The sequence below is a fragment of the Trachinotus anak genome, unplaced genomic scaffold, assembly GCF_046630095.1.
Source record: "Trachinotus anak isolate AG129_WGS33_773 ecotype Australia unplaced genomic scaffold, CSIRO_AGI_Tana_v1 ptg000012l, whole genome shotgun sequence".
In the NCBI taxonomy this organism is placed as follows: Eukaryota; Metazoa; Chordata; class Actinopteri; order Carangiformes; family Carangidae; genus Trachinotus; species Trachinotus anak.
Genome location: NW_027273863.1, coordinates 11439284 through 11464298, shown reverse-complemented (window position 1 = coordinate 11464298; position 25015 = coordinate 11439284). Strand labels below are relative to the sequence as shown.

At 42.6% G+C, this 25015-nt stretch overlaps 2 protein-coding genes across 5 annotated transcripts in view; one reads left to right on the top strand and one right to left on the bottom strand.

Annotated features, from left to right (window-relative positions):
• Positions 1–16683, bottom strand: part of LOC139629000 (protein unc-13 homolog A-like) — a 32228-nt gene extending 15545 nt beyond the window's left edge. For 2 of the 4 annotated variants that reach the window (XR_011692891.1, XR_011692890.1), the window contains exons 1-15: positions 16323–16683; positions 11672–11701; positions 11306–11405; positions 9405–9522; positions 9180–9303; positions 8488–8558; positions 8196–8250; positions 7717–7746; positions 6058–6271; positions 3528–4628; positions 3303–3405; positions 2116–2159; positions 1404–1482; positions 700–774; positions 373–592 (exon numbers count right to left, since the gene is read on the bottom strand). Coding sequence is in view for 2 of the 4 variants with exons in the window: in XM_071491312.1 (XP_071347413.1) it covers positions 373–592; positions 700–774; positions 1404–1482; positions 2116–2159; positions 3303–3405; positions 3528–4628; positions 6058–6271; positions 7717–7746; positions 8196–8250; positions 8488–8558; positions 9180–9303; positions 9405–9522; positions 11306–11405; positions 11672–11701; positions 16323–16344 (2386 nt within the window). In the remaining 2 variants the exon portion in view is untranslated. Of the gene's footprint in view, positions 1–372; positions 593–699; positions 775–1403; positions 1483–2115; positions 2160–2590; positions 2658–3302; positions 3406–3527; positions 4629–6057; positions 6272–7716; positions 7747–8195; positions 8251–8487; positions 8559–9179; positions 9304–9404; positions 9523–11305; positions 11406–11671; positions 11702–16322 lie in introns of those variants that run through there. The other 2 variants (XM_071491312.1, XM_071491313.1) reach the window with 2 other exon arrangements.
• Positions 16684–19417: 2734 nt separating this feature from the next.
• On the top strand, positions 19418–24596 carry LOC139628788 (BTB/POZ domain-containing protein 2). Its single transcript, XM_071490847.1, has 9 exons — positions 19418–19974; positions 20096–20215; positions 20515–20671; positions 21113–21218; positions 21330–21527; positions 21660–21852; positions 23000–23087; positions 23185–23331; positions 23498–24596. The coding sequence occupies exons 1-9, from the start codon at positions 19418–19420 to the stop codon at positions 23657–23659; spliced, it is 1728 nt and encodes a 575-aa protein (XP_071346948.1). The 3' UTR covers positions 23660–24596.
• Positions 24597–25015: the final 419 nt, after the last annotated feature.

The following is a 25015-nucleotide window of genomic DNA, read 5'->3' as shown; positions in this document are numbered from 1 at the left end:
TGGAAACAGGAGGGCGATGAATTATACATTGCATAGATTGACTCCAAAATCAGTATGGAATTGGATAACTCACCCCTTGTGGAGCTGAATTAGACAAAGCAGTATGGATGCAAAGGCTATGGGTGGAAGAGAGAGGCGAGAGGCAGGGGTATGACAGGACATTACTCAGGAGATAAATTGGAAAGGAAGAGGGAGGAGAATGTGAGACTGGATAGAGGACAAGAATAATGGGATGTCAATCGCGCAGAAGGATACAGAGGAGGAGCTAAATAGGTTTTTGGTTTGTGTGGAGGGCTGGGTGTATGTATACCTAAGTAAAAATAGGTGTGTATGTTTTACAGTATGTGTGTTTATGCGCATACATGTCCTTACTTTGCAGACAGTCAGCATTGAGCAGATCCTGGCACTTTTCGTGGCATTTGACGCCGCACTCAGAGCAGCGCATGCCTTGGCGGGCAATACCCCACAGCAGCCCCTCACATTCATAGCAGTAGGTGGGGGTGGTGGCTGTCCACACCTCAAAGTTGTGTGGCGTAGTGGAGGAGATGGGGTAGATCAGAGCCTGCAGGGTCTTTTTATAAACATGGCTCTTCTGCAAAGCACACAGAGAAAAGAAATGTAAGTTTGATATCAGCAGTGATTAGATGTTGAAAATAACTGAACAGAGTCGTGAAAAAGAACTGTGAGGAGGAAACCCACCAGCTCTTCATTCCCGAGAGTGGTGGAGGCCATGGCTGAGGTGATTCCAGCTTTACGAGAGTTCTGCACTAGAGACTGCGAACAAGAGGGTAAAAAGAAGTGTTCATCTTTGAATATGAACCTCAGTGCAGAGCTCAGATTTATATTTGATTTCTGTAAGGGATAAACTAAAGTACTCACCATGGCCTGATGAGGCCAGGCAGTGATGAAAGAGAGGGGGGGAGGAAAAGGAGGTGTAAGAGAAACCGATGTGAACACATATTACATTTAAAGAATGAGCTGTACAAATCTTTCTGATGCATTGTGTGTGTGTGCATATGCACATCCTTGTGCATCAGACAGGTGTGCCATAACCTCTTGAAGTGAACAGTGTCAGTACATTGATTAATCACTGTAATTACATTAACACCACAGATATGCAAGCACTTCATTTATCAACAAATCAAGCAAATGACACAGCTGTGGAAGGGGCGGGAAATCAAAATAGATAGCCTTTCTGAGTATATTCACTTTGGATTATTTAGAAAAAAAGAAGAACAGAAGGAGCAAAATCATGTTCAGATTTTTTAGACTAAGAAACAACAACAAAGCATAATAGGAAGAAAAGGAGATGGTTGTCTTAGAATAAATTCTATAATAATGTCTGCAACAAAAATGATTTCAGACACCCCACAAGATTGGTGCATATTATGTGTGTTTCTCACCAGATCTCTGACAAGAGGAATGGCTTTCCTCTTGCGAAGGTCAGGCATGCTGTCAATACTGTAGAGTGCACCTCCCATTCTGAATAAGAAATGTTATACATTACAGATTCATATATATGCTCATCAATATTTACAGTTGGTCACATGATTCTATCAGAAAAATGTCTGGCTATGAAATCATGTTTTCTTACTATGGGGCTGATGTATTTCCCTCAATCATTGCTTCTAGTGCTACTCCAGTCAAGGACCTCTCAAGGACTTCACTGGAGAGTTTAATTACGCTGGCTGCCTCATCTCAAATAGTGGGAATGACGCTCCACACACCTGGGTATAATTGCAGGGTTTCTATTTGGCTAACTTAGCACTTCTTCAGTATGCAGCCTCAGTTCCACTCTGAGGGCTGCCTCATCCACAAATGACCTGCCAGCTAAGTCAGGGCAGCCTACTGCCGTTCAATACTCACTGGCCAAATGCCATGAGCTGAGTGAGCCTGTGGATCAGAATGAAACAGAAAGGAGGATTCCCGGACTAAAGAAAGGCATTTTTTAATCTAAAGAAATGATGGCAGGCTTCCATGATGATCTGAGGATCATTTTAATTGAGTTTAATTTCTGGAGTTATTGCATTAACTTGACTTATACATTGTGTGATATATAGTGTGTTTGGTGTAGGAGAAAGCTCATCACTGAAGGAACTGACACCAGTCACTCACCCTCCTTTACCAAACCAGAGTGAGCTGGAGGTCTCTCCTCGAGCCTGAGAGAGAAAAAGTCAAGAAAAATGTCAGAAAAAAAACAAGCACGTTTGTTTCTGCAGCCTTTTTCTAGCCTTCATATACTGTATGCATCACCAGAATGAAAGTTATCTGATTATGTAACTACTTTATCAGGTTCTTCACATCTAAACCCTGCCCTATTTATGTGATGATGTATTGCATCAGTGGTAAAAAGTGGAAAGAGCTGTTCAAAAGTCTTCGGGATTCTTCACACAATTTATACAACTGAGAAATTAAGCTGAAGAAATTCGTCTGGCTTATAATCAAACTGGATGACAGCTCTCGGAGGATACAACAGAAAAGATCAAATTGTTGTAAAGATGAATGAGCGGAGTGAAGGTGCCTGTTCACAGACAAACAAAATGCAAACATTTCCTCCTTTCTCTCAAGCAGCCAATCAGGTTGTACCTACCTGTCAACATGCTCCAATGATGGCCGAGCAAAGTGCAAGTGAGTGTCGCTATGGCAATGACATGAGACTGGAAAGAAAACAAAGTGGGTCGGCACAAAGAAACAAACAAAAAAAAAAAAAACAAACAAACAAAGGGAAGCCAAGTGCACAAAAAGGCAACGCGACAGACATCAAAATAAACATCGAAGCAAGTGATTAATCATCTGCACAACTGAATTCAAAGGTAATGAATAGCAACATAATATATGAATAACATATGCAAGTGAAAACTGACCAAGCAAAACTCAATGTACAAAAAAATCAAACATTTTTGTCAAGCAGTGGTGTGGTGCTGCATCCAAAAGTAAAATAAAAAGTTTGCTGCTTTCTGTCTGTCAAGTAGTTTTATTTTAAGAAAACCACAAAAGGTTTAAATAATAGAATATGAAACACAAGTCTGCTATCTGGTGTCTGGCAAAAACGCTATCAAAAAGAACTGAAGAGCTTACTGTATGTACTCTGTCTTTGTGCATAAATAATGCATTACACATGCATATTTCAAAGACTTGGTAGACACTTTTAGAGGCTCTTGAACTCAAGTATATCTTTAAGATTACAGGGCTGAGCTGAATCAGGCCTTCGGCTCTAGGACTGGACTCAACTGTTGTGGAGGAAAGGACTGGAATTTGGAGTGAAGGGGGTTTAGGACACTGGGATAAATTTGTGATCTTACCTCCCGGAGCTGCTCTAAGACCTTGGTGTAAAGCCTTAGCCAGTTCTCTTTGGCTCTGACTGCTGGATCCACTGGCTCTTTGGGTTCCTCTATAACTGGAGGACTAAAAGAAAAAAAAGTTGGAGGGATTTGTGATTTGTGATGAACATGTTGTTTCTTTTCCAGCCTACTTTTTGTTGTTGAATCAGTTAATTGATCTCATTTCCTTTTAGTCTTCACTCCTACCTCTCAGGTGCCATCTCTTTTAACTCTGCTGGAGACGGTGGTCTGCTCTCTTCAAATTGCTCCTCCTTCTCCTCCATAGAAAGCTTTTCCTCTGGCTGGGCAGGGGGTGTCCTGGCCTCCCTCTCCAACATCATTTCCTCTTCTAGCCACGGTTCTTCCTCCAAGTGGGCAGCCTGGTCCTCAGGGGCGGGTGATTCTGTGGTGGCAGGATCGCTGAGTTGGGAATGGGGCTGTGCAGAGGACGAGATCTGTTGGGAGGCAGGGTCCATGGTGGTGGAGGGGGGCTGTGAGGCTGAGTTAGCCATGGTGGCTGGGTGGGATGGGGGGACAGAGTTGGCTGCAGCAGACTGGTGCTGTTGAGATACAGCCGAGGCTGGAGGGTGAGACTGGGCAGGCTGGGCAGTGGGAACTGAAGACAGAAAAGAAGAGGCCAGGCCTGTGACTGCAGCTGTTAGAGGTTTGGCCATTGAGAAGAAGGAAGTAGCAGATGGGGCTGGCTGTGGCTGTGGCTGTGATTGTGGCTGGGGCTGTTTAGGTGGTTGGGCTGTTGGTTGACCAGAGGGGGGCTGTGCTGCTGGGCCCATGCTAGGAGGATGAGCCTGGTTGGTTGTTTGGTTGGAGGGTTGAGTAGAGGGCTGCTGTTGGTGCAGGGAGGGTTGTTTCTCTAGGGGAGGTCTGGAGTTGGGTACATCGAGAGTTGGAGGGGCAGTTGATGTTGGTGTGGGAGTGAATGGAGGCTCCATGTCCTCACTGAGGGTCCCATCTAAATTGTACAAATCCTCATCATCATACATCATCTCCTCATCCTCATAGAGGCCATCCTCTTCTCCCTCATACAGTCCTCCATCATCCTCCTCATACAGAGCCACCTCCTCTCCTCCATCTTTGCTGTAACCACCCTCATCACTGTATGCCCCCTGAGTCTCATCAGGGTCCCAGTCTGGAGAGCCTTTACTGTAGCTAACTGAGGAATGGCAGGAGTGGTAGGAGTCGTTCTCGTCGTAAGGGTCCCTCTCTCCATACTCCCCACCATAGTCCTCCTCACTCAGCTGACTGCTGCACCGACTCAGCTCTGCAGACGATGCATAGCTCCCTGTGGGACTGGAGAGAACAGAAGAGAAGAGAAGAAACATTCCCAAGAGAGACTCGTGTAAGTACTAAAGAAGGATACAGTTTTATAATGAACACAGAGACACTCTTCCACACTATTACTGCCACATTATTTTTATATGTATACTAATTAACATGTACAAATGGGCAAAATTGATGGTTTACCCTACCTATATGAACCATACTCTCAAAAATGTTCACACGGCATGTTATTAGAGCAATTTATGGCCTGTACACTTAATACTCTATTGGACAACCCTACTTAAAACCTTTTCTACATGTCTTGGGTTGGCCAAGAATAATGCTGATGGCTAATCAATGAAAAGCACTGAGGATACAAGAGTAGCAGACAAGCAGCGACAAATAGAGCAGAACAAGAAGGTGAGAGGCTTCCAGAAAGCTGACAAAAGAAAAAAGAACAGGCATCCAGAATGCAACAAAGAGGGAAAAAGTATTTATATTCTTTGATGAATGGGGCTATTAAAAACCTAATAGAGGCACAGAGAGGAAAGGGGATGTATAAGGGGAGTGGGAGATAGTGAAGACAGGAAGGGAGTGGAGAGCACAGAGACAAAATAGACGGAGAGAGGACAGGGAAGGAGGGAGGGAGTGGAGAGAGCTGAGAGGAGGACATCAAGAAGAATGGGTGGGAGAGTGGGGAAGTTGCCCTGTCCAATACACTCACACACGCAGCTAATCTTGTGTGCAGTATTGACCATTAGGTTGCCAGTGGAATAATTCATAAAGCAAGAGGTGGAGGGATGCATAGTTTCATTCCCAGTCTGTGAGAAATATGTCAGCACAGGCTGAAAAATAAACAATACCGTAAATAAGCCATGCATGACCCATGCATACATTTCATTGACTGTCAAGACAGTAGGAAAAGCCTGTGCTTTTCTTACTATGGCAAGTCAGAATGTCCTGAAAAAAGCCTTTGGCTAAGTCAAACCTAATGCACTCATGCTAACAAACACAGTCTAGTTTTAACTTTGCCTCTAACCTGAAATTAGCTTCTTTTCAATTTCACACTGAACAAATTTTAACACTGAACAAAATGTCCCCAATTACCCATCAGCTAACATTAGCCACCATAATTTACTCCTGAGTGTTTGGGCAATGGTGCAATTTACAGCTTATGAATTTAAGTTTTAATTTGTTAAAGCAAGATTGTGTTATTTGTTCTTTCATAAGTTACATAGTCTCACTTTAAACTATCAAGTTCAAATGTAAAAAGTTGCTGTTTTTCTGTTTTGAATCACCTACCTCTGAAGTCATCTTGGGCTCTGGGAAATTGTGATGAACATTTTTTGCAATTTTCTGACATTTCACAAATAATTTATATAGATTAAAAAAAGGCTTAACAGGTTAATTGCTAATTGACATAATCATTACTTCCAGCTTCCTAATTGTAGACACATACCTGACAGTCCTCTGGTGGTGGTAGTCGAGGTCATGGCTGTTGCCTGAGCGCGGGTAAGAGAGGCTTCTGGAGCTGCGCTGCTGATGGTTGATGGGATATTGGTGGACAGAGGCATTGGGCTGAGATGTGCTGTAGTAGGGTGGGGGGATGCTGTTACTGGTTTCACTGCGGTAATCACTATCCCTGTCATCCACGGCGCTGTCTGGATCCTCATCTACACAGAGGCACATACAGACATGGAATGAGAAAAAATTAATTTCTGTTCACTGTATGTTGTGTCCATAGAGTCAAGCAACAGTGGAAAGGAGAAAGTTCTAGATTTTAAAAAAAAAATAAAAGCAAGAGAGAGAGAAGAGAACATCATGAAAGTGATGATCCCAGTCCACATTGTCATGTGGCACAGAGATAAGACGCTCTAATCAGCAATGAACCAATCTTTTAGTACAATGCTAATTACAGATAATATAGATGAGCTGGCAGCGTGCCACTGCTGAAACCCTATCAGACCCACATAGGTCATTCTGAGTGCATCCATACATGAAGCACATGATGAACATCATCAGGCACTTCCTTCGCACTTCCATCATCATAACTGAACTTAAATGCATTCTGCTCACTAAGGAGATGCTTTATTTTTCTGTGGTGTCCATAGATCAGAGATTAACATCCCAGAGGGAAGTGATGAGAGACTTTAACATTGCTGAATCAGTCAAAAGCCAAACCAGCATCTATTAATCATTCATCATTATCCATCATCGTCTCTCGCACTCTGAAGAAGGGGGCTGCTGCACCACTTACACCGTAATCTCCATCTGTCTGGGTGTGTAAACACTAATTAAAGGCATCGAACTTTGTTTCTCACTTCAACCGTGTCCCCATGTGTCTCACTCTCTCTCTCTCTCGCTGCCTCTCTCTCTCTCTCTCTCTGTCTCACTCACTCCATCAGCTCACCATCTATAATTACCCCCCCTGCTCTTTCGGTATTCCTTTGAGTGAATTGAGATGAGATGAATCGCTGCAGTTGTGTGGGTGAGACACTTATATAAGACCATCTGCTAATCACAGCAAGAGAGAAAGAGATAGAGACAGGGACAGGGAGGGGGACAGATAGAGAGACAGAGGGACACATGGAAGGCTTTTTCTTTTACATATATGTATATATCTAATGTATGTACTGTGTATGGTCATGTACGAAAAGTTTTTGTATGCAGTATGGACAGTGCAGTCCATACGTATTTGGACAGTGAGTTTGTGGTTCTGTTCTGCAGAACTGGATTTAAAAATGAAAGAATGATGATGTTGAGAGTCAGTTCACCCAAATTATGTTGTTTTTCTTAAAACTACTTTATACCAAGGAAACAGTCCATGAAAGTTGTTGTCAGTGAGGTCTCTTCATTGTCTGGAGTAACAAGGACACGCTTTCCGGAAAGAGATATTGCTGTTTAATTTTCTGCTAGTCATTGTTAATACTGTAAGCACCACAACTGACATTTTTTGCAAGTGGTGGCAGAAATCACAGGGAAGGACAAACCTTGGCAAATAAAACTGCATGGCTAGATACCACTAGGGGGAACTAAAAAAATTACATTATATATATATTTTTTCACTACATACCTATGGACTCGCTGTATGTACAGTATGTGCTGGACATACACTTACTTTGTTGGTCTCCCCATAGGTTCCAGTTACCTGCAATGACATGGGAGTGGGGGTTGTCAGTAGTGATTATGAATTGCACTGGTGTCCAGACATAAACATGCATTCATGCTACTAACGCTTCAAAGTTCCCAGATGGAGCTGGTGAATGGAAAGAGAGCACAGAAGGAGTGCTGAGCCTCCAAGTCTTTCCACCTGACCCAGACAGCTGGCTCAGCAGGCTCAGCAGAATCAGCCAGTAGTCTACACACAGCAGCATCCTGGAGGTGCTCGCCTGCGGACATCTGATACCACTATTGATCCCTTACAGTGCCGTGATCCAGGACCTTTTCCCCTCTAACACACAATAGCCCATGTGTGTTAATACACATAATGCACACAGAGCTCAAGTAATCTAATTACATCTCAACGGCTAAACACATAATTCTCTTGTTCAGCAAAAACAAATGAGTGGTTTGTGCAAACACTGATTGGTCACTTACAGCACTGAGTGCCCGGCACACGGAGAGGGCGTTCCTGTTCCTCCTGGTATGAATACTGGAGAAATTAAAAATGTATATTAATGAAAGAGGTTAGCTGGTGACAGCGAAAGAGAGAAAGTTTTTAAATTCTACACTAAGTAGGAGGTTATACTGTTGGATGTGGAGGGAAGCAAATTTATAATTAGATTTTATCTTGTAATGTGTAACATACTGTTCTCATTCCGCTATGTTGGCATATTCCTAAAATGTGAGGATAGGCTGGGGTATTAAATCAAACACAGTGACGGCTTACATCTTGGTCCCTCATGGCGTTGAGTTGCTCCAGTTTTTTGGCCCAGTACCGTGCCTCATCCTCTGGGATATCTGAAAACAACAAACCACACAGACTCAGGTAACAAAAGCAGGTCTGATGCAGCTCTACTTGTGTCACTTGTACCAACTCTTTAAAAATAGTTATTCCTGAAACTTTCTACTTAAACATAGCTTTGTCCTATGTGATATATTCTACCCATATGACAACAGAGTAAGGTATAACAACCCATTTGCAAATATTATTTGACCCAGAACACAGTGACATCGCAAATGGGCCTTTTCACTAAGAGTCCTGAAGCCATACCCCTGTGAATAGGCCAGGTTCACAAATTGAGGAGTCAGGTGTACAATATCGACTAGAGGAAGGGGAAACAGTATGAAAATGACACCTAATCAATGCTAAGAGGAACACAGCTTGATCACTGAGAAGGAAAGGACACAAATACTCCTCTCCCCGAAAGCATTGAATACACATCACTGAAAGGTAGGTCATCTTAATTCATCAGTCAGAAATTATTGGTGTTCATATATCACTGTTTACTCTGTAAATATACAGACGGACATAATTTATTTAAGCCATTTTTCCCTTTCCTCAAGGGATGATGATTTCCTATACTTTTCTTTCCCACCTATTGGCCATTTCTGATTTTGATGTGAATATTGATTTCTCACCAAGAGGCAGTTCAAAGCGTGTGTCGAGCAGCACCAGGTGGAGAGTGGGATCTTTGGTGCCACAGATCTCATTATCAGACATGATGACCTGAGAGTCCAGTGTGAGCCACTCCCCTGGACCTTCCTGTGTACAGAGATACGCAGATGACAAGCAAATAACATGCTGTGCACATAGATGAAAATGATGAAAAAAGGTCCGACCAGCGTCCCTGTTGAAGGGCAAACCTCATTTGACTGTCGGATGCTACGGAGGGGAATCCACACAGTGCCGACCATGGTGTCCCAGATTAACCCTTTGTTCCACACCTCTACCGTCAGACCCAGGTCTAGGCGGTTTATTTCACTACAAAGAGAAAGAAAGGTAGAAAGGTTCAAAATGTTACTCACTTGGTGGAAAGTAACACAAGTACATTTGCTCAACTTTTTCATTTTCATTTTTTGTTACTTTATAGTTCTATTCCACTACATTTCAGAGGGAAATGTTGTATTTTTTAGTCAGATTACTTTATCTGATTGCTATAGTTACTTTACAAGTTAAGATTTTACTTAAAAGAACACAAGATAAGCTTAGAAAAACCAGTGCATCATTAAAGATTAAAACAGTGGTTCTTAAATGTTTTGGCTTGTGACCCTTTTGCAAAAATGCAAAATCTACTTGGGGCCCCTTGTCATATTTCAGATGAAATAAGTTGCTAGCAGTTAAATAGTTTCCAGGTAAGAGTTAATGTTATATATGATAATATATCATTCACAGGGCCCATTTTTTGCATGAGGAGTGGTTTTATTTTGATGTTATTGATGTTAAATATATTTAGCTGATACTATTTTACTATACTGTATTTTCATTTTTGAATGAAGGACTTTGACTTGTAATGAAGCATTTTAACATTGTTGCACTGGTACTTTTACTTGGGTAAAGGATCTGAGTACTTCTTCTTCCACCACTGTTTAAAGATAAACGCTAAATACACACAGGCACTAAGGCACAGTAATTACTTGTGGGCTTCACTGTGACAAATATAAGACATGTCTCTGTGGGAGCGATCCTGAGAGAATCTAACATAAAACATTTACAAGACAGCAGGAAGCAGAACGGAGAGAGAGAGAGAGAGAGAGAGAGAGAGAGAGAGATATGAATAAGGGGAGGGAAGAGAATGGTGTGAAGAAGGCCGTGGAGGAGGTGATTGTATCGCATGCCTGGAGCGAGAAAGTAGGAACTTTAATTAAGAAATAGAGGGACTGGATTTCCCGTCTCAGTGGTGACTCCTTTTAAGAAAGTGCCTGCTTGATTCATGGCAGTGACTGAGGGGGCACAGTCATTCAAAGGCAGTTTGAGGGAGGGGATAAGGCTCTCTCTGCAGCCCAAACATTATATAACACAGCTTCACTGATGCAACCCCAGTACAATGCTCAACGCCTCCAAACATCATACAAATGCACAGGACTCCGCAGTCAGCCTGCTTGCTGCATCCCACATACTAAATGATTCTCACCATTTATCGCCCATATGCTGCTACACTGTCAATACCACACTGGATCGCTCTGCATGCCAAATAATAATGTTTTGATGATTCCAATATTCACCGAAAAACAAGCTCAAACAAAGGAATCTAATAGTGGGAAATGATGCCTGGAGAGGAGAAATAAAAGAACAAGGAAAGGAGAATATGGGGAAAGTAAGGTTGAAATGGGGAGAGGACGAGGAGGGGCTGAGCAGATGAAGATCAAGAGGCTGTGTTTAGAGGAAGCGACAGAGATGAGAGGGGAAAAAAGGGGCTGGGAGGGAGCCAAGGTTGAGAATGAGGATGAGAGGGGCAGAAGTGCCGAGGGAGAACAGATGAAAAAGAGGATGAGGCGGTTGTTGGAGGCGGAGGTGCGGATGCAGAGAGGAAGAACTATGTGAAACAATACAAGGATAAAGGGCGCTTGGGATGGAGGAGTGAAAAAAGAAGGGAGGGAGGAAGGTTGATATAAAGCAAGAGGTTAAAAAAAACAACACAAAAGCACTCACGCAGCTGAAGTGTAGAATGAGATGAGTGGATGAAAAGATGCAGAGGAAGGAGTGAAGGAGACGAAGATACAGCAAGAGAGGGGAGAGTTTTATAAGAAGATGGTGAAGGACTCACAACATGAAGTCTTGCTCCCAGCTGGGCAAGTTGCCCCTGACAGCGATGGTTGTGCTCTTCACATTTTGTACCTTTAGAGTCACATAAGTGTTGAACTTCTCTGTTAAGGAAAAAGGGATGAAGAAATGGCTGAGTTAAAATGAAGCATCTCTGCATTAGAAAACAATAATGTGCTCCCAGTCAGCCCTGCAGATATAGACATAGACACTGTATTCTATGCATTATCTGACTTCCCATCCATTCATTTCCATTTATGGCTGCAGCATGTAATGTGTCCTCAGTCTGCTTAAAGATTTATGTCACGTAACAGCAAGTCTCTCCCCCGTGTGATCTATCTCTTTCTATTTCAAAGATCCCAGGTCTTACCTTGGGGTCCATCCAGCTTGGCTTTCTTCACTGTGGAAACACAGAGAGAGACAAAGTCACACACAGGAACGCCATCTGTTTTCATTTCTGAACACTCCTGCGTCCTGTGTTTTGGCTTTTACACAGAGAACAGGCAACAAGAGGGTACTTGGGATAAATTAAAACACAGTCTGTGAATTTTAATATACCACATGAAACTCATGGAGATGACTGTACAACACTGTGCAGAACAGGAATTCTAGCGCATTTGAGACGTGTTTCCCAGTCACTCCACTGACAACATGTATACAGTACATATTCACATACTACATGATTGTTGACACACAAACTAAAATTGCAACTATGCAGATTTGGACTAAGTGCTCTGCTTTTTTTGCCATAAGGTCCAGACATGTTGGCACTAAGTGTGGTGGCAAAACATAAAAGCACACAGTGCTGGAAAAACATGGGCAGCTTTCCCGCTGTGTTTCATCCGTGTGCGACACAGTGCAGTATGCCTACATGCAGATAAAATGCTACAGCATAGCACAGATTTAACAGACAACCATTCTCTATTATTATTAATAGGACATTAGTATTAGCAGGAATTCTAATTATAGTCGTAGAAGGGGTGTAAAAGCAAGTTTAAACCATTTAATTATTTAGGATTTTATGATGAAATACATCCATGTATAAGGGCTCAATTTTGGAATATACTTTTGGAATATCATTAGTGTACAAGCATTCAAAGGGAGTTTTTTTATAAAACTTGACGTGTCAGAGGATTTTTCAGTGTATTTTCAGTGTACAGTTAAATCCCAGGCTCTCTCTGCTGCTGCACCTCTTTACCAGCTTTGACGTAACTCACACATACATTTTTAATGCTCTACTGCCCGCTGCTCTCCACCATACACACACACACACACACACACACACACTTGCTCCAGAAGATCCCCACACCAGACTGCAGGTTTGTACCTAGCAGATGCACAGGTTTGTATCAGTAAAATGCAAACTCAAGCTGAGTATGTTATGTAACCAAACATTTACCTTTATCACCTCTTGAGAAATGCAAAGTGAACATCAATCCATGACTTACCTCAAATATTCTTCAAAGAAAGTCCACATCAGAACCAGTTGCCATAGTAACCATCCCAAAATGAAAAGTTGATGTAAAATTGCCCTGAGTCAGCAAAGCTCAATTTTTTTATTGTCACTATTTCTCCCTCCCTTTACTTTTACTCTTTTATGAAACAACACATACACACTCAGGCTAAATCTGCAGCTTAAGTGCCATGCTATTATATCAGTATGAACAGAAGCAAACACACACACACACACACACACACACACACACACACACACACACACAATCAACTGCAATGACTCACTCACATCCACCTGCAACAGTGATAAATAAAATATAAATCTCTGCTTCCATTCATATCTCAGCAACTATGATGTCAATACAATACATGCAACACACAAACACACACATATTGTGTGTTTGCTTATTTACCGAAGCTCAAAATTCAGCTCTGGCACTGGATCAACATCTTTTTGAAATAAAGTTCAGTTCAAAACAGAAAATTAAATAATTTAATATAATACAAAAAGGAGACCAAAGCATGTCATCATTGTTTAGGCAGACCAGACCAGAGCCTGTTTCTTGCTATATTTCAATGTCAACACTAAAACAGCCCTAGAGATATATCAGTTCATGAGAAGGATCAATAAAAAAGGAATTGGATTTTTGGAACTGGAAAGCTGAAGCTTAATAATAGCACACACTCATAAATCTCTCTGCCTGGGTGAGTTATGATGAAAAATGTCCACAAGCACCCTCAAACAATGTTTTGTCACCATTGCATGTATCTAAGCAGACAACGCGGCCCCAACACACACATACTGTACATTTACGTGCCTACAACTCATAAACAATAAGTCTGTGAAGGGCTGTAACACTGGATCAATTGGCTGAAATGTAGGTTATGGGTGAGTAGCCTAGATTCAGAAAACGAGGTCAAAGCTATAACTATCTATCACCATCTGATTAAATGACTTGAAGGACATAACAAATCAAAGTGTGGCTGGTGTTTTATTCTTTAATCAGAAGATGCACAGCACAATCTGTAAGACCCAATAGTAAATTATGTGCAATGGCTTTTTTTGAGCAGAGACTTCATTCAGGAAGTACCTCTGACACAGCATACTCTGACTTATGGGAACTCAGCAGATTGCCAAGAAAACAGAGACTTGACAGGGGATCAAGCAAGCCCTTCAACTTGAACTGTCAGAGAATGTAAAGTAGGGAGCTGGTGAGCTAAGTTCAGGCATCCAATAACAAAACCAAGGCTGACATGGTACAGAGAGACACTGCCTTATTCTGAAAGATCATATATACACGCAGAACTGCAGCAGTCTTTGCAACTGCTGACAGAGACATTACACTCTCTGATTTAGTGTCCAAATCAAGACAGGGAGAAAACTGGACTTGAAAGTAAGTGGGATATCTGCAAGAAAAGAGGCCAAGTTTTTCAGAGTTAATCTGTATCTGTGTCTGAATTCTGCTTTATCGGCAGAAGCTCCAAAGAAATGCAGCTTATTCAAGAGGCACAAAGTACTGTGGAGGCCAGAAATAGCTCCAGTCAGGTAAGCATGAATGATGTAACAGGAACAGAAAGAGGGCCCTCTGCCAAGTCTCGTAGTCTACGACACTGACAGCCGCAGCCAGTGTTTATGAATGAATAACACTCAGGGTCTTAATGACACCTGGGACTGACTCAGAGCAGGGACAGTCAGTGGGTGGATCTGGTGACAGAATAAGGTGGGGTAGCATCCATAAAGGGCCTGATGCATGGAAGGTGACTTTGAAACCCCCTTATCTTTCCTTAATGTCCCCATATTCCATCTGCAACAAATGTCTAGAGCTCAAACATACATCCACACAATCACAGAACAATATTATGCAAATATTTTGATGAACAATATATATAAAGATCATTTTTCAAGCAGAAAGGCCAAATATTCAGTAGTTTCACTTATGTCATTATGAGGGTTTTTTTTAGCCTTACATTATCAAAAATTTAGTATCTTTCAGTTTTGGACTGTTGGTTGGACAAAACAAGCAGCTTGAAGATGTCCCCATGGGCTTTAAACAGTTGTGATTGGAACAGGGTGGCAAGTAAAGATTATTTTCATTATGGATTAATCTGCCAATTGTTTTCTCAACAAATCAGTTATCGGTTTGGTCTAGCAAATATCAGAAAATGTTTAAAAAATATCCATCACATTATTCTAAAGGCTAAGGTGTCTTGTTTTGTCCTGTCCAACACTCAAAAATATTCAATCTATTATTAGACAAGGACAGACAGCAAGTCCACAATATGTAAAAAACCAGACAACATTTGGCTATTGTGCTTGATTTTGTGCTCGATTAACAAAACCAAAATAGCTGTTGATTAATTTTCTTTGGATCAAGTCATCGATAAATCCAACTGGCATATCCCACTAGTTCCTGACATTTTCAATTGAGAAAATAATCAGTAATGAAAATCAATGTCAGTTGCAGCTCCAATCAGATTTTCTGATTTTTTTGGGTTTAGTGAAATCAAACATACTTTTATTGGCTCCCCTCTGCTTAGAATTACATCAATTAAGGGGAAATTGCAAATTCCTTTCATTCCTTTTATTCAATTTTGAGTTAACACAACATAATTTTTTTCAGTTATGCTGATTCAACACCTATCTATCCAACAAAAGCCTCAAAACCTCTCACCCAAGGAACAAAGAATGCATTTACAGGGGTTCTGTCTCTCTTAGCTTGGGCCGTATCCCCCTGATTACTGCGCCCTGGATGAGAAGCTGGAAGTGCTTTTACTTCATGAGCAATCACAGCAGATGCTTATTCATCGCACTGACAGGCAACAGTGTCAGCATCAGGTGCTTTCGGGGAGTCTGGTGGGAGGAGGTGACGCATCGTTTCAGGGAAATCGTTGAGAAATGACGCGCACCTCCAGCCGGCTGCGAGTATTCCCTCACGACTACAGCAAGGCGGCAAAGCGAAGGCGGCAAGCGGTGCGGCAGCGGCAGCGGCAGCGGCAGGGGTTTTTCCTCGTCCTCCTCCTCTGACTACCCACGCATGAATGAACAGAGTGGATGTCTCTCTCTCACACACACACACACACTAACACAGCAGCCGCAACAGTACTCGCTGGGGGAGGAAACAGCGGTTTTCCTCCTCCTTGTAGACATTTACAGAAACTCAAACAGCCTGTGAATGTTTGCTGGTAGCACTAACAGTCACGATTCCGCTAGCCCGTAGCAACTCTCTCTACATGCTGTCAGATACAGCGTCCCCACACGGCATCTATACTTGAGGTCAAATTGTAAATTCAAACAGACATGTCATTCAGCAACAGTGTCGTGAAAGGCACCCCAGTGGAAACCCCTCATGTGTCTCCGTTGAGCCGAGCAGAGCTGGCGTGTGATTTAATGACTATTCAGCACAAACCCTCCGCTGCCGCCCGGGCTGCACTGACTTTTCCTCGGAGCTGACAGCCCGCAGGCTCAGCCTCTGTCAGACCGCTGGTGCGGTTAAACCGTCGGCAAGTGATACTTCAAAAACGTCCAACACAGAGGCTTTCATCGCCCAAACAGCTCCGGCTCTTACCTCCCACACACAGCAGGGACATCTCTGCTAGCGGCTGTCCTCTGCTGAGCGCTCCGTGACTGTTGGTCTGTCCGTTTGTCTCCCGGTGGCTACAACAACTCTAACCGCCGAACCGTTACCCGCACTGGCAACGGAAACAAGGCAGCATCGCGTCTGCCGCGTCTCTTTCTCCGCGGAGCTGTTGCTCTTTCAGCCGGACAAGACACACGGGAGTGAATTCCTCGCCCCCCCTCTTGTTCCTCCTCTGCATTGCCTCAGCTCTCCTCCTGCCCAGCTGCTCCTCCTGCGCGTACAGCCATCTTGTTTCAGCGGCAGCACCCTCCGTGCGGGGACAGTTCCCCCGCGCCGCGCCGCGCCGCGCCGCGCTGACGTCACGGCTGATGAGTAGCAGGCAGGGGTTGGGGAGGTGCGGGGAGGTGCGGGGAGGTGGGCCCCACGGTGGGGTGAAGGGAGGCGACGGGGATGCGATGGTTCTGAATTATTGTCAGTAATGCACTCAATGAAACGGCGACGAGGAATTTCATTCATTGTTTTCAGTGTCACGAAACGTCTCAGTACCAGAAAAAGTTGTCTTTTTCCATTCGTAGAAATCCAATATGCCTGGATAATCAACCATCTCATCGCCCCAAACCTTAAGGGACCAAAAGCCCCAGGACTAATTTGTTCATTTCAATGGTGGAAAGTAACTAAGTACATTTGCTCCACTCCTGTACTGAATGCTTTACTCAAGCATTTCCATTTTACGCTTCCTGTATAGACTCTATAGACCCCAACACAATTCAGAGTGAAATATAGTACTTTGTACTACACTACATTTCTTTTTTAAAATTGTACACACAAAATATTATCTCACTTCTGATGCATCATTGAATGTGTTTACATGCAAATTAATATTCAGGTTTTGATTGGTTATACATTATAATAACAGTATCTATGTTTCTGATCATGTCTGCAGGTGTATCTTGATTTCTCACAATCTCAGCCACTATGAGATAATTCAGAAACCTGGATGGGGTATTTACATGCCATAGTATTGTGGTTTGTATCAGATCATGCTAGGTCATATATCCAGGTTCCTGAAACTGGGATAAGCTGTTCACATGCACAAAACATAACCAGGATACACCAAAAACCCAGTCATAACCAGGATAACAGTGTGCATGCAAACACACTCATTATATGCTATAATAAAAGGCCACAGAGATGTAGTCAGTTATGTGTCTGATTAGATCTGCTTAAGGTGGAGTTATGCTGGGATTTATGTGACCTCAACAGTGAGAATGATAAAGCAAAACTAACAGGAGAGCCCCTGAACTCCTGTTCCTTCTACGCACTGTGCTGTGTGTACCGTAGACTACTCCAGTGGTTCCTAATGGGGTCAGGATCCCCAGTGTATCCCAAGGTAAATCATAGGGGTCATAAAATAATTAAAGGGATTAGAAAGAAAAACATCTGACAAAAAATATGTTTTTTTCTGACTTCAGTCTAATTTTAGCTTTTTCTTTGCCATACTGGATAATTTAATATGCCCAGGCCTCTTCAGATTCTTCTATAACTTCTATTCTAAGTAGGGGAAAATGGTTCTCTGGTTCTGCTAAACCTTTTAAGATGGGCTGAGCAGATAAATTCTACTTACTTGAAAGACTGGTAAATGGTATCATTTTCTCTTGTTATACAGGATGATGCTCATTGACACAGCTGAGTCCACCAGTGTCCCATATTCAGGATGAGTATGTCCAACACTAGGTGTGAGTCAGTATGTGGGCAATGTGAGCATATCTTGGTGCCTGTTTTGCCACAGAGACAAAGAGAGAAAGTGATATGGAGAAAGAACCTGAGCTCTCTGGAGGAATAGGTGAAGAATCAAAAACAAACACTTTGACTGCTGCAAAGCAAAATGTTTAGATCAAACACACACACAATGTTAAGAGCAGCCACTTCAGAGTTAATGGATGAAAAGACCATCCGTATCATCATCATCATCATTACTTTAAAACATAACATCTTAAAAATTTTACATTTGAATTTTGCAAAAAAGCTACACATGCTCTGTATTGTCTGAGATCTTTACTTGACAATTCAAATTTTGGTTAATTAATTATTAATGGTAAGAATTCATGCATGGGTGTATCTTGAAATAAAAAATATCTTAGGTCCTTCAACCTCAATTTAACATACAGCTGTACACATTCTCTGTTGATGTCTGTTGACTTGTCGACGAGCATGGGGAAGTACACGGTTTTGTGTATTTATGTGAAGTGAAGTACAATATTTGCTCACAAAGTACTGCTTTTTTTCACTAATATTACACATTTTTCCTTAAAATAGACGCATATGGGGAAATACGGGATGCCAAATGGTTAAGAAAAACAGGCCTACATTGTCATGTGCTCACAAAGACAAATAAATTTGATTATTATAGCGAAATGGTCAGTGATATTTTGCACGCTTTATATTCACAGTATTTGTGTTGACTATTGTGACGCAATGGAATTTAAGTTTGCTTCTAGACCCAGTTAGTTTTGTTTAGTCAAATCAAATGTGTATTTGGAGCTGTTTTTTTTCACTACAGCAGGAGAGAGTGCATCATAGCTGCACCACCATGCAAACATTCATTCGGTCAGTCATCGTTTACAGTCAGTAATGGTAATAACAGCAATATAACTGGATAATTATTTATTGAGTGGTGGGTTGGTGGTTAATATTGTCCCCTCACAGCAAGACGGTCCTGGGTTCAAAGGTGGCCTTACCCATGTGTTTAACATTTACTCAAATTTAGGGGACGTCTGTGGGGCAGAGGTCAGTAAGATTAGGGCAGTAACAGGCTGGCTATAGGATAAACCTAGAGTCTGGACTCAAATGCCTGTTGTGTTGGTTTAGTGAACACAACAGCCCAATCTGGACAGGTTTTATACCGTCCTCCATGGGCAGATTTAAAACGGGAACTACCACAGCAACTGATTAACCTTTATTCTAAAAAAGTTTATTTTCCAGCTTCTGTGCAGGTGGAGAGCGGCTTGTAGTGCCAGCACTAAACGCCAGGGGGAAGCAGAGCGAAGCCATGCCTGTCGAGACTACCAAATATACACAAACCGATGAAGTGTGTTGTTTACGCCTACGCTAGGTTCAAGATGGCTGCTGGGGACAACAGCGGCAGGCCTCCTTGCCTTAATTTCTCCGGTCCGGGTCCTTTGGGAAACAGCCAGCCCAGTAACAGCGTTTTCTCCATGCCGGCATCCAACGGCGGAGCCCACGGTGCGGCTGGGGGAGCGCAGGGCGCAGCGAGGCGTCCCAACCCGCAGCTGGGGCCTGGCGGCGGAGACAGCAACGGTGTTTCGACCGGAGCTCCGCCGACTGCGCAGAACTCCCTGCAGCAGCCCGCTGCGGCAGCTGCTGCGGCAACCGGAGCTATGGCCACCCCGGCGTCCAACATGGCAACCACCGCGGCGTCTAACGCCTCCCAGGCGGCAGCGCCGACCGCCACTCCGGCAGCCGCGTCTGTGCTGGTGTACCGAGAGCCGGTGTACAACTGGCAGGCAACGAAGAGCACCGTCAAGGAGAGATTTGCTTTCCTGTTCAACAACGAGGTGCTGAGTGACGTTCATTTTTTAGTGGGCAAGGGAATGGGGGTTCAGAGGATACCTGCACACAGGTAAGAGGGTCAGCGGCGGTATGAACACCTCCGACATCAGCTAGCTAGGTCTGGATGTGCGAAGCGAAAACGTTTGACCTCCGTGTTGTTGTCTGCTGTTGCTGGCTGTTGACATTGTCAGGTTTGTCCTGGCGGTGGGGAGCGCAGTGTTTGATGCGATGTTCAATGGTGGGATGGCGACGACCTCGACGGAAATCGAGCTTCCTGATGTGGAACCAGCTGCTTTCCTGGCCCTGCTGAAGTAAGGAGGCAGAAAGTGTGTCATTTAAACTGATGATTTGCACGGCCTGGAAGTGGACCTGAATTCTTCTTCCTTTTCCTCTCCTTCTTCTTCTTCTTCTTCTTCTTCTTCTTATAATTGTTCTTCTTCTTCTTATTATTATTATTAATCAGCATTTGCGTGACAGCAATAATTGCCAGCTAAATTCAAGCGCAGATGATGCAACATCAATCCACTATATGATAATGATTCAGCATACAAATCACTAACATGACATAATAAAATTTGGCTGTCTTGTTTAATTTATGGATCTCCCACAGGTTTCTCTACTCCGATGAAGTCCAGATCGGGCCTGAGACGGTGATGACCACACTATATACAGCTAAGAAGTATGCAGTGCCAGCCCTGGAGGCTCACTGTGTGGAGTTCCTCAAGAAGAACCTGAGAGCAGACAATGCTTTCATGCTGCTTACACAGGTCAGCTTCCCTGAGCTCTTAATGTCGACCACCTCTTGTCTCCCTGTCTTAGCAGCATAGAGTGTAACAGCACAGTTTTGTCAGCCTCATTGCTCAGACAAAAATGCATTGACGTTCACATATCCGTCAACATATCAGTTGAGAAGTTCCTCATAGCGCTCAGAGGTTATTAGATGTCTGAGGAGTTCATGATCTGTACTGCAGTTAAAAAAAAAAATTCCAAACTGTTGTCAATCCTGTATATATTTCCTGAAGTGAAAACCTTGGTGCATATTTACATGACTCCACCCCAAGTAAAACTCATAGAAGTAATTTATTCTACCAATACAACACTTATTGAATCGGCACTCTTTTAAGTGCAGTTGTCAGTTTTGTGAATTTGTAACTAGATCAATATGTAAAAAATGCATTTCTTAAACTGATGTATACTTTTTTTTTCAGGCACGGTTGTTTGATGAGCCTCAGCTTGCCAGCCTTTGTCTAGAAAATATTGATAAGAACACTGGAGATGCTCTCGCTGCTGAAGGCTTTACAGACATAGACTTGGGTAATGTCCCCTCGCTCACAATGAATGTTGCCAGTCTTTTGAAGGCTGTTAGTTTTAATATGTATTTCAGACTGGCTGGCTTTTATTCATTTTTATCTCTCCCTCCTTTAGATACATTGGTGGCAGTGTTGGAAAGGGATACTCTGGGGGTGAGGGAGGTGCGTTTGTTTGGAGCTGCGGTGCGTTGGGCTGAGGCTGAGGCTCACAGGCAGCAGTTGCAGCCCACACCCGAGAACAAACGCAAAGTCCTGGGCAAAGCTCTCACACTCATCCGCTTCCCTCTCATGACCATCGAGGAGTTTGCTGCAGGTGAACGACGGCACAGTAAACCAACACTGTGTCTTCACTTTAATGCTTGAACTGCTCTCGCTCTTTGTTATTGTTAAAATACAAACTTCAGACCCTGATCTTTGTCTTTTGGTCGTGTCGTTGTGCCCTCAGGTCCAGCCCAGTCCAGTATTCTTACCGACAGAGAGGTGGTAAGTCTCTTCCTCCATTTCACAGTAAACCCAAAGCCCCGTGTAGATTTCATCGACCGGCCTCGCTGCTGCCTCCGCGGGAAGGAGTGCAGCATCACACGTTTTGGACAGGTCGAGAGCCGCTGGGGCTACAGCGGAACAAGTGACCGCATACGGTGAGTGAAGAGCAGCACATTTAAAAAAATTTCATTACAGTCTCTTTACAAAAACAGACTTTAAATTTAGTGAGATATTATGGCTTTTTAATTAAATTTAATCAATTATTTACAGACCTATGATTATAGTATGCCAAGATAATTACACTATAGTTAGTAAAAACGAGAATGACCAAGAATGAGAAAATAAAATGGCACCATTATTTCAGTATACATTACACTGGCTGTATTTACGCATTTTTCAACTTCACTCAAACCTTTTTAAATGTATGATTTGAGAGATCAGTGTTAATGTATTCAGTCAAGACAACTGTACTTACACTGGATAATATATCGCCAGAGATTTGTACTTTGTTTAGCATTTCCACAATTTACTCCCTTATTCACTCATTCACTTCTCCCTCTGCAGTCTAGTTTTCTCTATAATAAACAGTGAATTGACATTTCAGGAACGTATTAATCACCATTTTGTATCATCACTGACAAGCACAGAGACACAGCACAGCAATTTTTGTATGTATGAAATACAGCACATTGCACTGTGGGATTGTTAGCAATGATGTAGTAGTAGTAGTAGTAGTAGATACCTTGGAGATGACTCTTTTGTTAAATGGTTGGATTTTTTTAAAAGCATATAATTAATAAATCATATACAGACATGAGGATAAAAATAGGGCACTGTGAATATAGTGATTGGACACATACCCGGAAGAACTCCTGCTGTGCTGCTGTCATCACAGGGCAGAATATTTACAAGTCATAGTCTTGGTAGACAGCATTGCCAAAAAGCCACTATAGATGAGAACTGTAGTCTCTAATAGACCTTTTCTTTCAGTGCAGATATTTTGTCTTGTCTTGCTAGCATTAATGACGTGCTCTGCTCCATTTAGGTGCCCCAGTTTACAGGCTGGCTCGAAGTCATAGCTTCTTGAGACTTTTTTTTTTTAAAAAGTCAACGTTAATGTTATTAGTTGCACACGTTTCCTGTCATGACAAGTCAAAATGTCTAATATGAAAATGGTTTGTTTTCTGAATACAGCAGAAAGCTACTTGGGAGACAAAATTTAATAACGCACTGTACATACAGTTGTACTCAGCTCCTATAAAAACCTTTTTTAATATGTTCCTGCTCCCTTTTTCCTCTCAGGTTCTCAGTAAACAGAAGGATATTTGTGGTTGGGTTTGGCCTTTATGGCTCTATACACGGACCCACAGACTACCAAGTCAACATACAGGTATGGACCTGAACCCTACAGAAATGTTGTGTCTGGTTTCACTGTGTGCACGTGTGCTGTATAACATAGTTTGGATATTTGCCCTCTCTTCATGCAGATAATCCACACAGACAGTAACACGGTGCTGGGCCAGAATGATACAGGCTTCAGCTGTGATGGGTCAGCCAACACCTTCAGAGTCATGTTCAAAGAACCAGTGGAGATACTACCCAATGTCAACTACACTGCCTGTGCTACACTTAAGGTCTGGGAAGTGTTGTAATAACAGATGCATGATACAAAACATGAAATTTGTTGTACTACACTGTTTAGCAGTAGGTGAAAAATGTGTATTTTTCCCCCTATTGGTAATGTTAGATAATCTAATGTGCTAATGCAGTGTGTATTCACTTGTTTTGTCTGGCTTGCAGGGTCCAGACTCTCATTATGGGACCAAGGGAATGCGAAAGGTAACACATGAGTCATCGTCCACCGGCACAAAGACCTGTTTCACCTTCTGCTACGCAGCAGGCAACAACAACGGCACTTCCGTGGAGGACGGACAGATTCCTGAGGTCATCTTCTACACATAGTCACCTCTGACATCGCAACGATCTTCCATCAAATGTGACAACCTGACACCAGCGCAGGGCCACACCTCAGCAGCCGTACTGGGGACTAATCTGTCAGACATCATACGGTTCCCTCCCATATAGTGCACTACTGTTGGCCACATGGAAAGACAAATAGCTGTGAGGCGATGTAGGTCACTACATGGGGCGTAGCTTGTCATTTGAGATGCTGTCTCTCTCTTTCTTAGCGGCTTCCTTTATCCCTTTGTGTTGTAGTGATGCCAGCCTCTGAAACAGACATGACTGTAAGCGACTCCACAAGGGAAGGAGAGAGGGAGGGAGAAGCCTCTTAGATCATTCACAGTATCCATGTCACCGCTGTGGATTGACGGCATAAGGCTTGACACTGAATTCTACTTGAGCTGAACGATTCCCCTTCCTGTCCTCCACAGCATTAGTGCGAAGGAGAGTTGCAACTGTATGAATGTACAGAAAATCAGATTTGCCAAGAAAAGATCCTTGTCATTGTCCAGTAAAGACCAGCATTTCACTCAGTTCCTCATCAGCTGTAATCTCCATAGACTCACAGACCTCATAGGCTTTATGAACTCTTGGCGAATTTGAACCAAACTAAAAATTACTCTTAACAATATGATTATGGTAAGCAATTTTTGGGTTTCTACATACAGTACAATCTGTGATATCTTGTGTCCTTGCTTGGTAGTTGCCTATACCCAAGATACCTTGCACTTCTTGGCCTTGCATATGTTCATTTGGTAGTTCTATGGATGCACACTGACTCTTCAGATATGTTTCTTTTCAGCTTTGTTTTAAAAAGTGTGGGCGGAAGAGCTTTCCCTCTTGGTGCGGAAGTTAATGGGTTGTATATTAAAGTGGCATTTATTAACATTATATATGTAACTTGAAATAACTATTGATTAAAGAGTGAGGAAAATGATTGTGGTGCTTGTTTTTTTAAACCTTGTCTAAAGCAATAATTCCAATTTGGCTTCTTTGCTTCTTGCATAGAGTTAGTGAAGATTGGTACCACTCTTAAGTCAGTCCTTTAAATATAAGGCAAGGCTACCCACATAGCTTAGCATAGTATAAAAACTGGAAAACTGCCTATCAGCATCTCTAAAGCTCTCTAATTTAAAGGTTATGTACAGAACTTTTTTCTAAATTGACTGTAATATGAACAGGGAAAAAAGTTACAGTAAGCCTTAAAAAACAGTCATTAGCAGTCTTTACAGCTTCTATATTAATGGAAGATATAATGGTTTGTAAGTTATGCACAGCCATCTTTTTTGACAAATTTACATTTATGTATATGAAAACTCATGATAATTATAAGACTAATGATATATGCTTGTTTTT

What these genes read in the sequence shown, in the direction of transcription:
- LOC139628788 (XM_071490847.1), top strand. Translation starts at nt 19,418, where the DNA reads ATGAAGTGTGTTGTTTACGCCTACGCTAGGTTCAAGATGGCTGCTGGG. An exon ending in GCTTTCCTGGCCCTGCTGAA is followed by an intron (nt 20,216 to 20,514) that starts GTAAGGAGGCAG and finishes GATCTCCCACAG; the next exon opens with GTTTCTCTACTCCGATGAAG. An exon ending in GGAACAAGTGACCGCATACG is followed by an intron (nt 21,853 to 22,999) that starts GTGAGTGAAGAG and finishes TTTTCCTCTCAG; the next exon opens with GTTCTCAGTAAACAGAAGGA.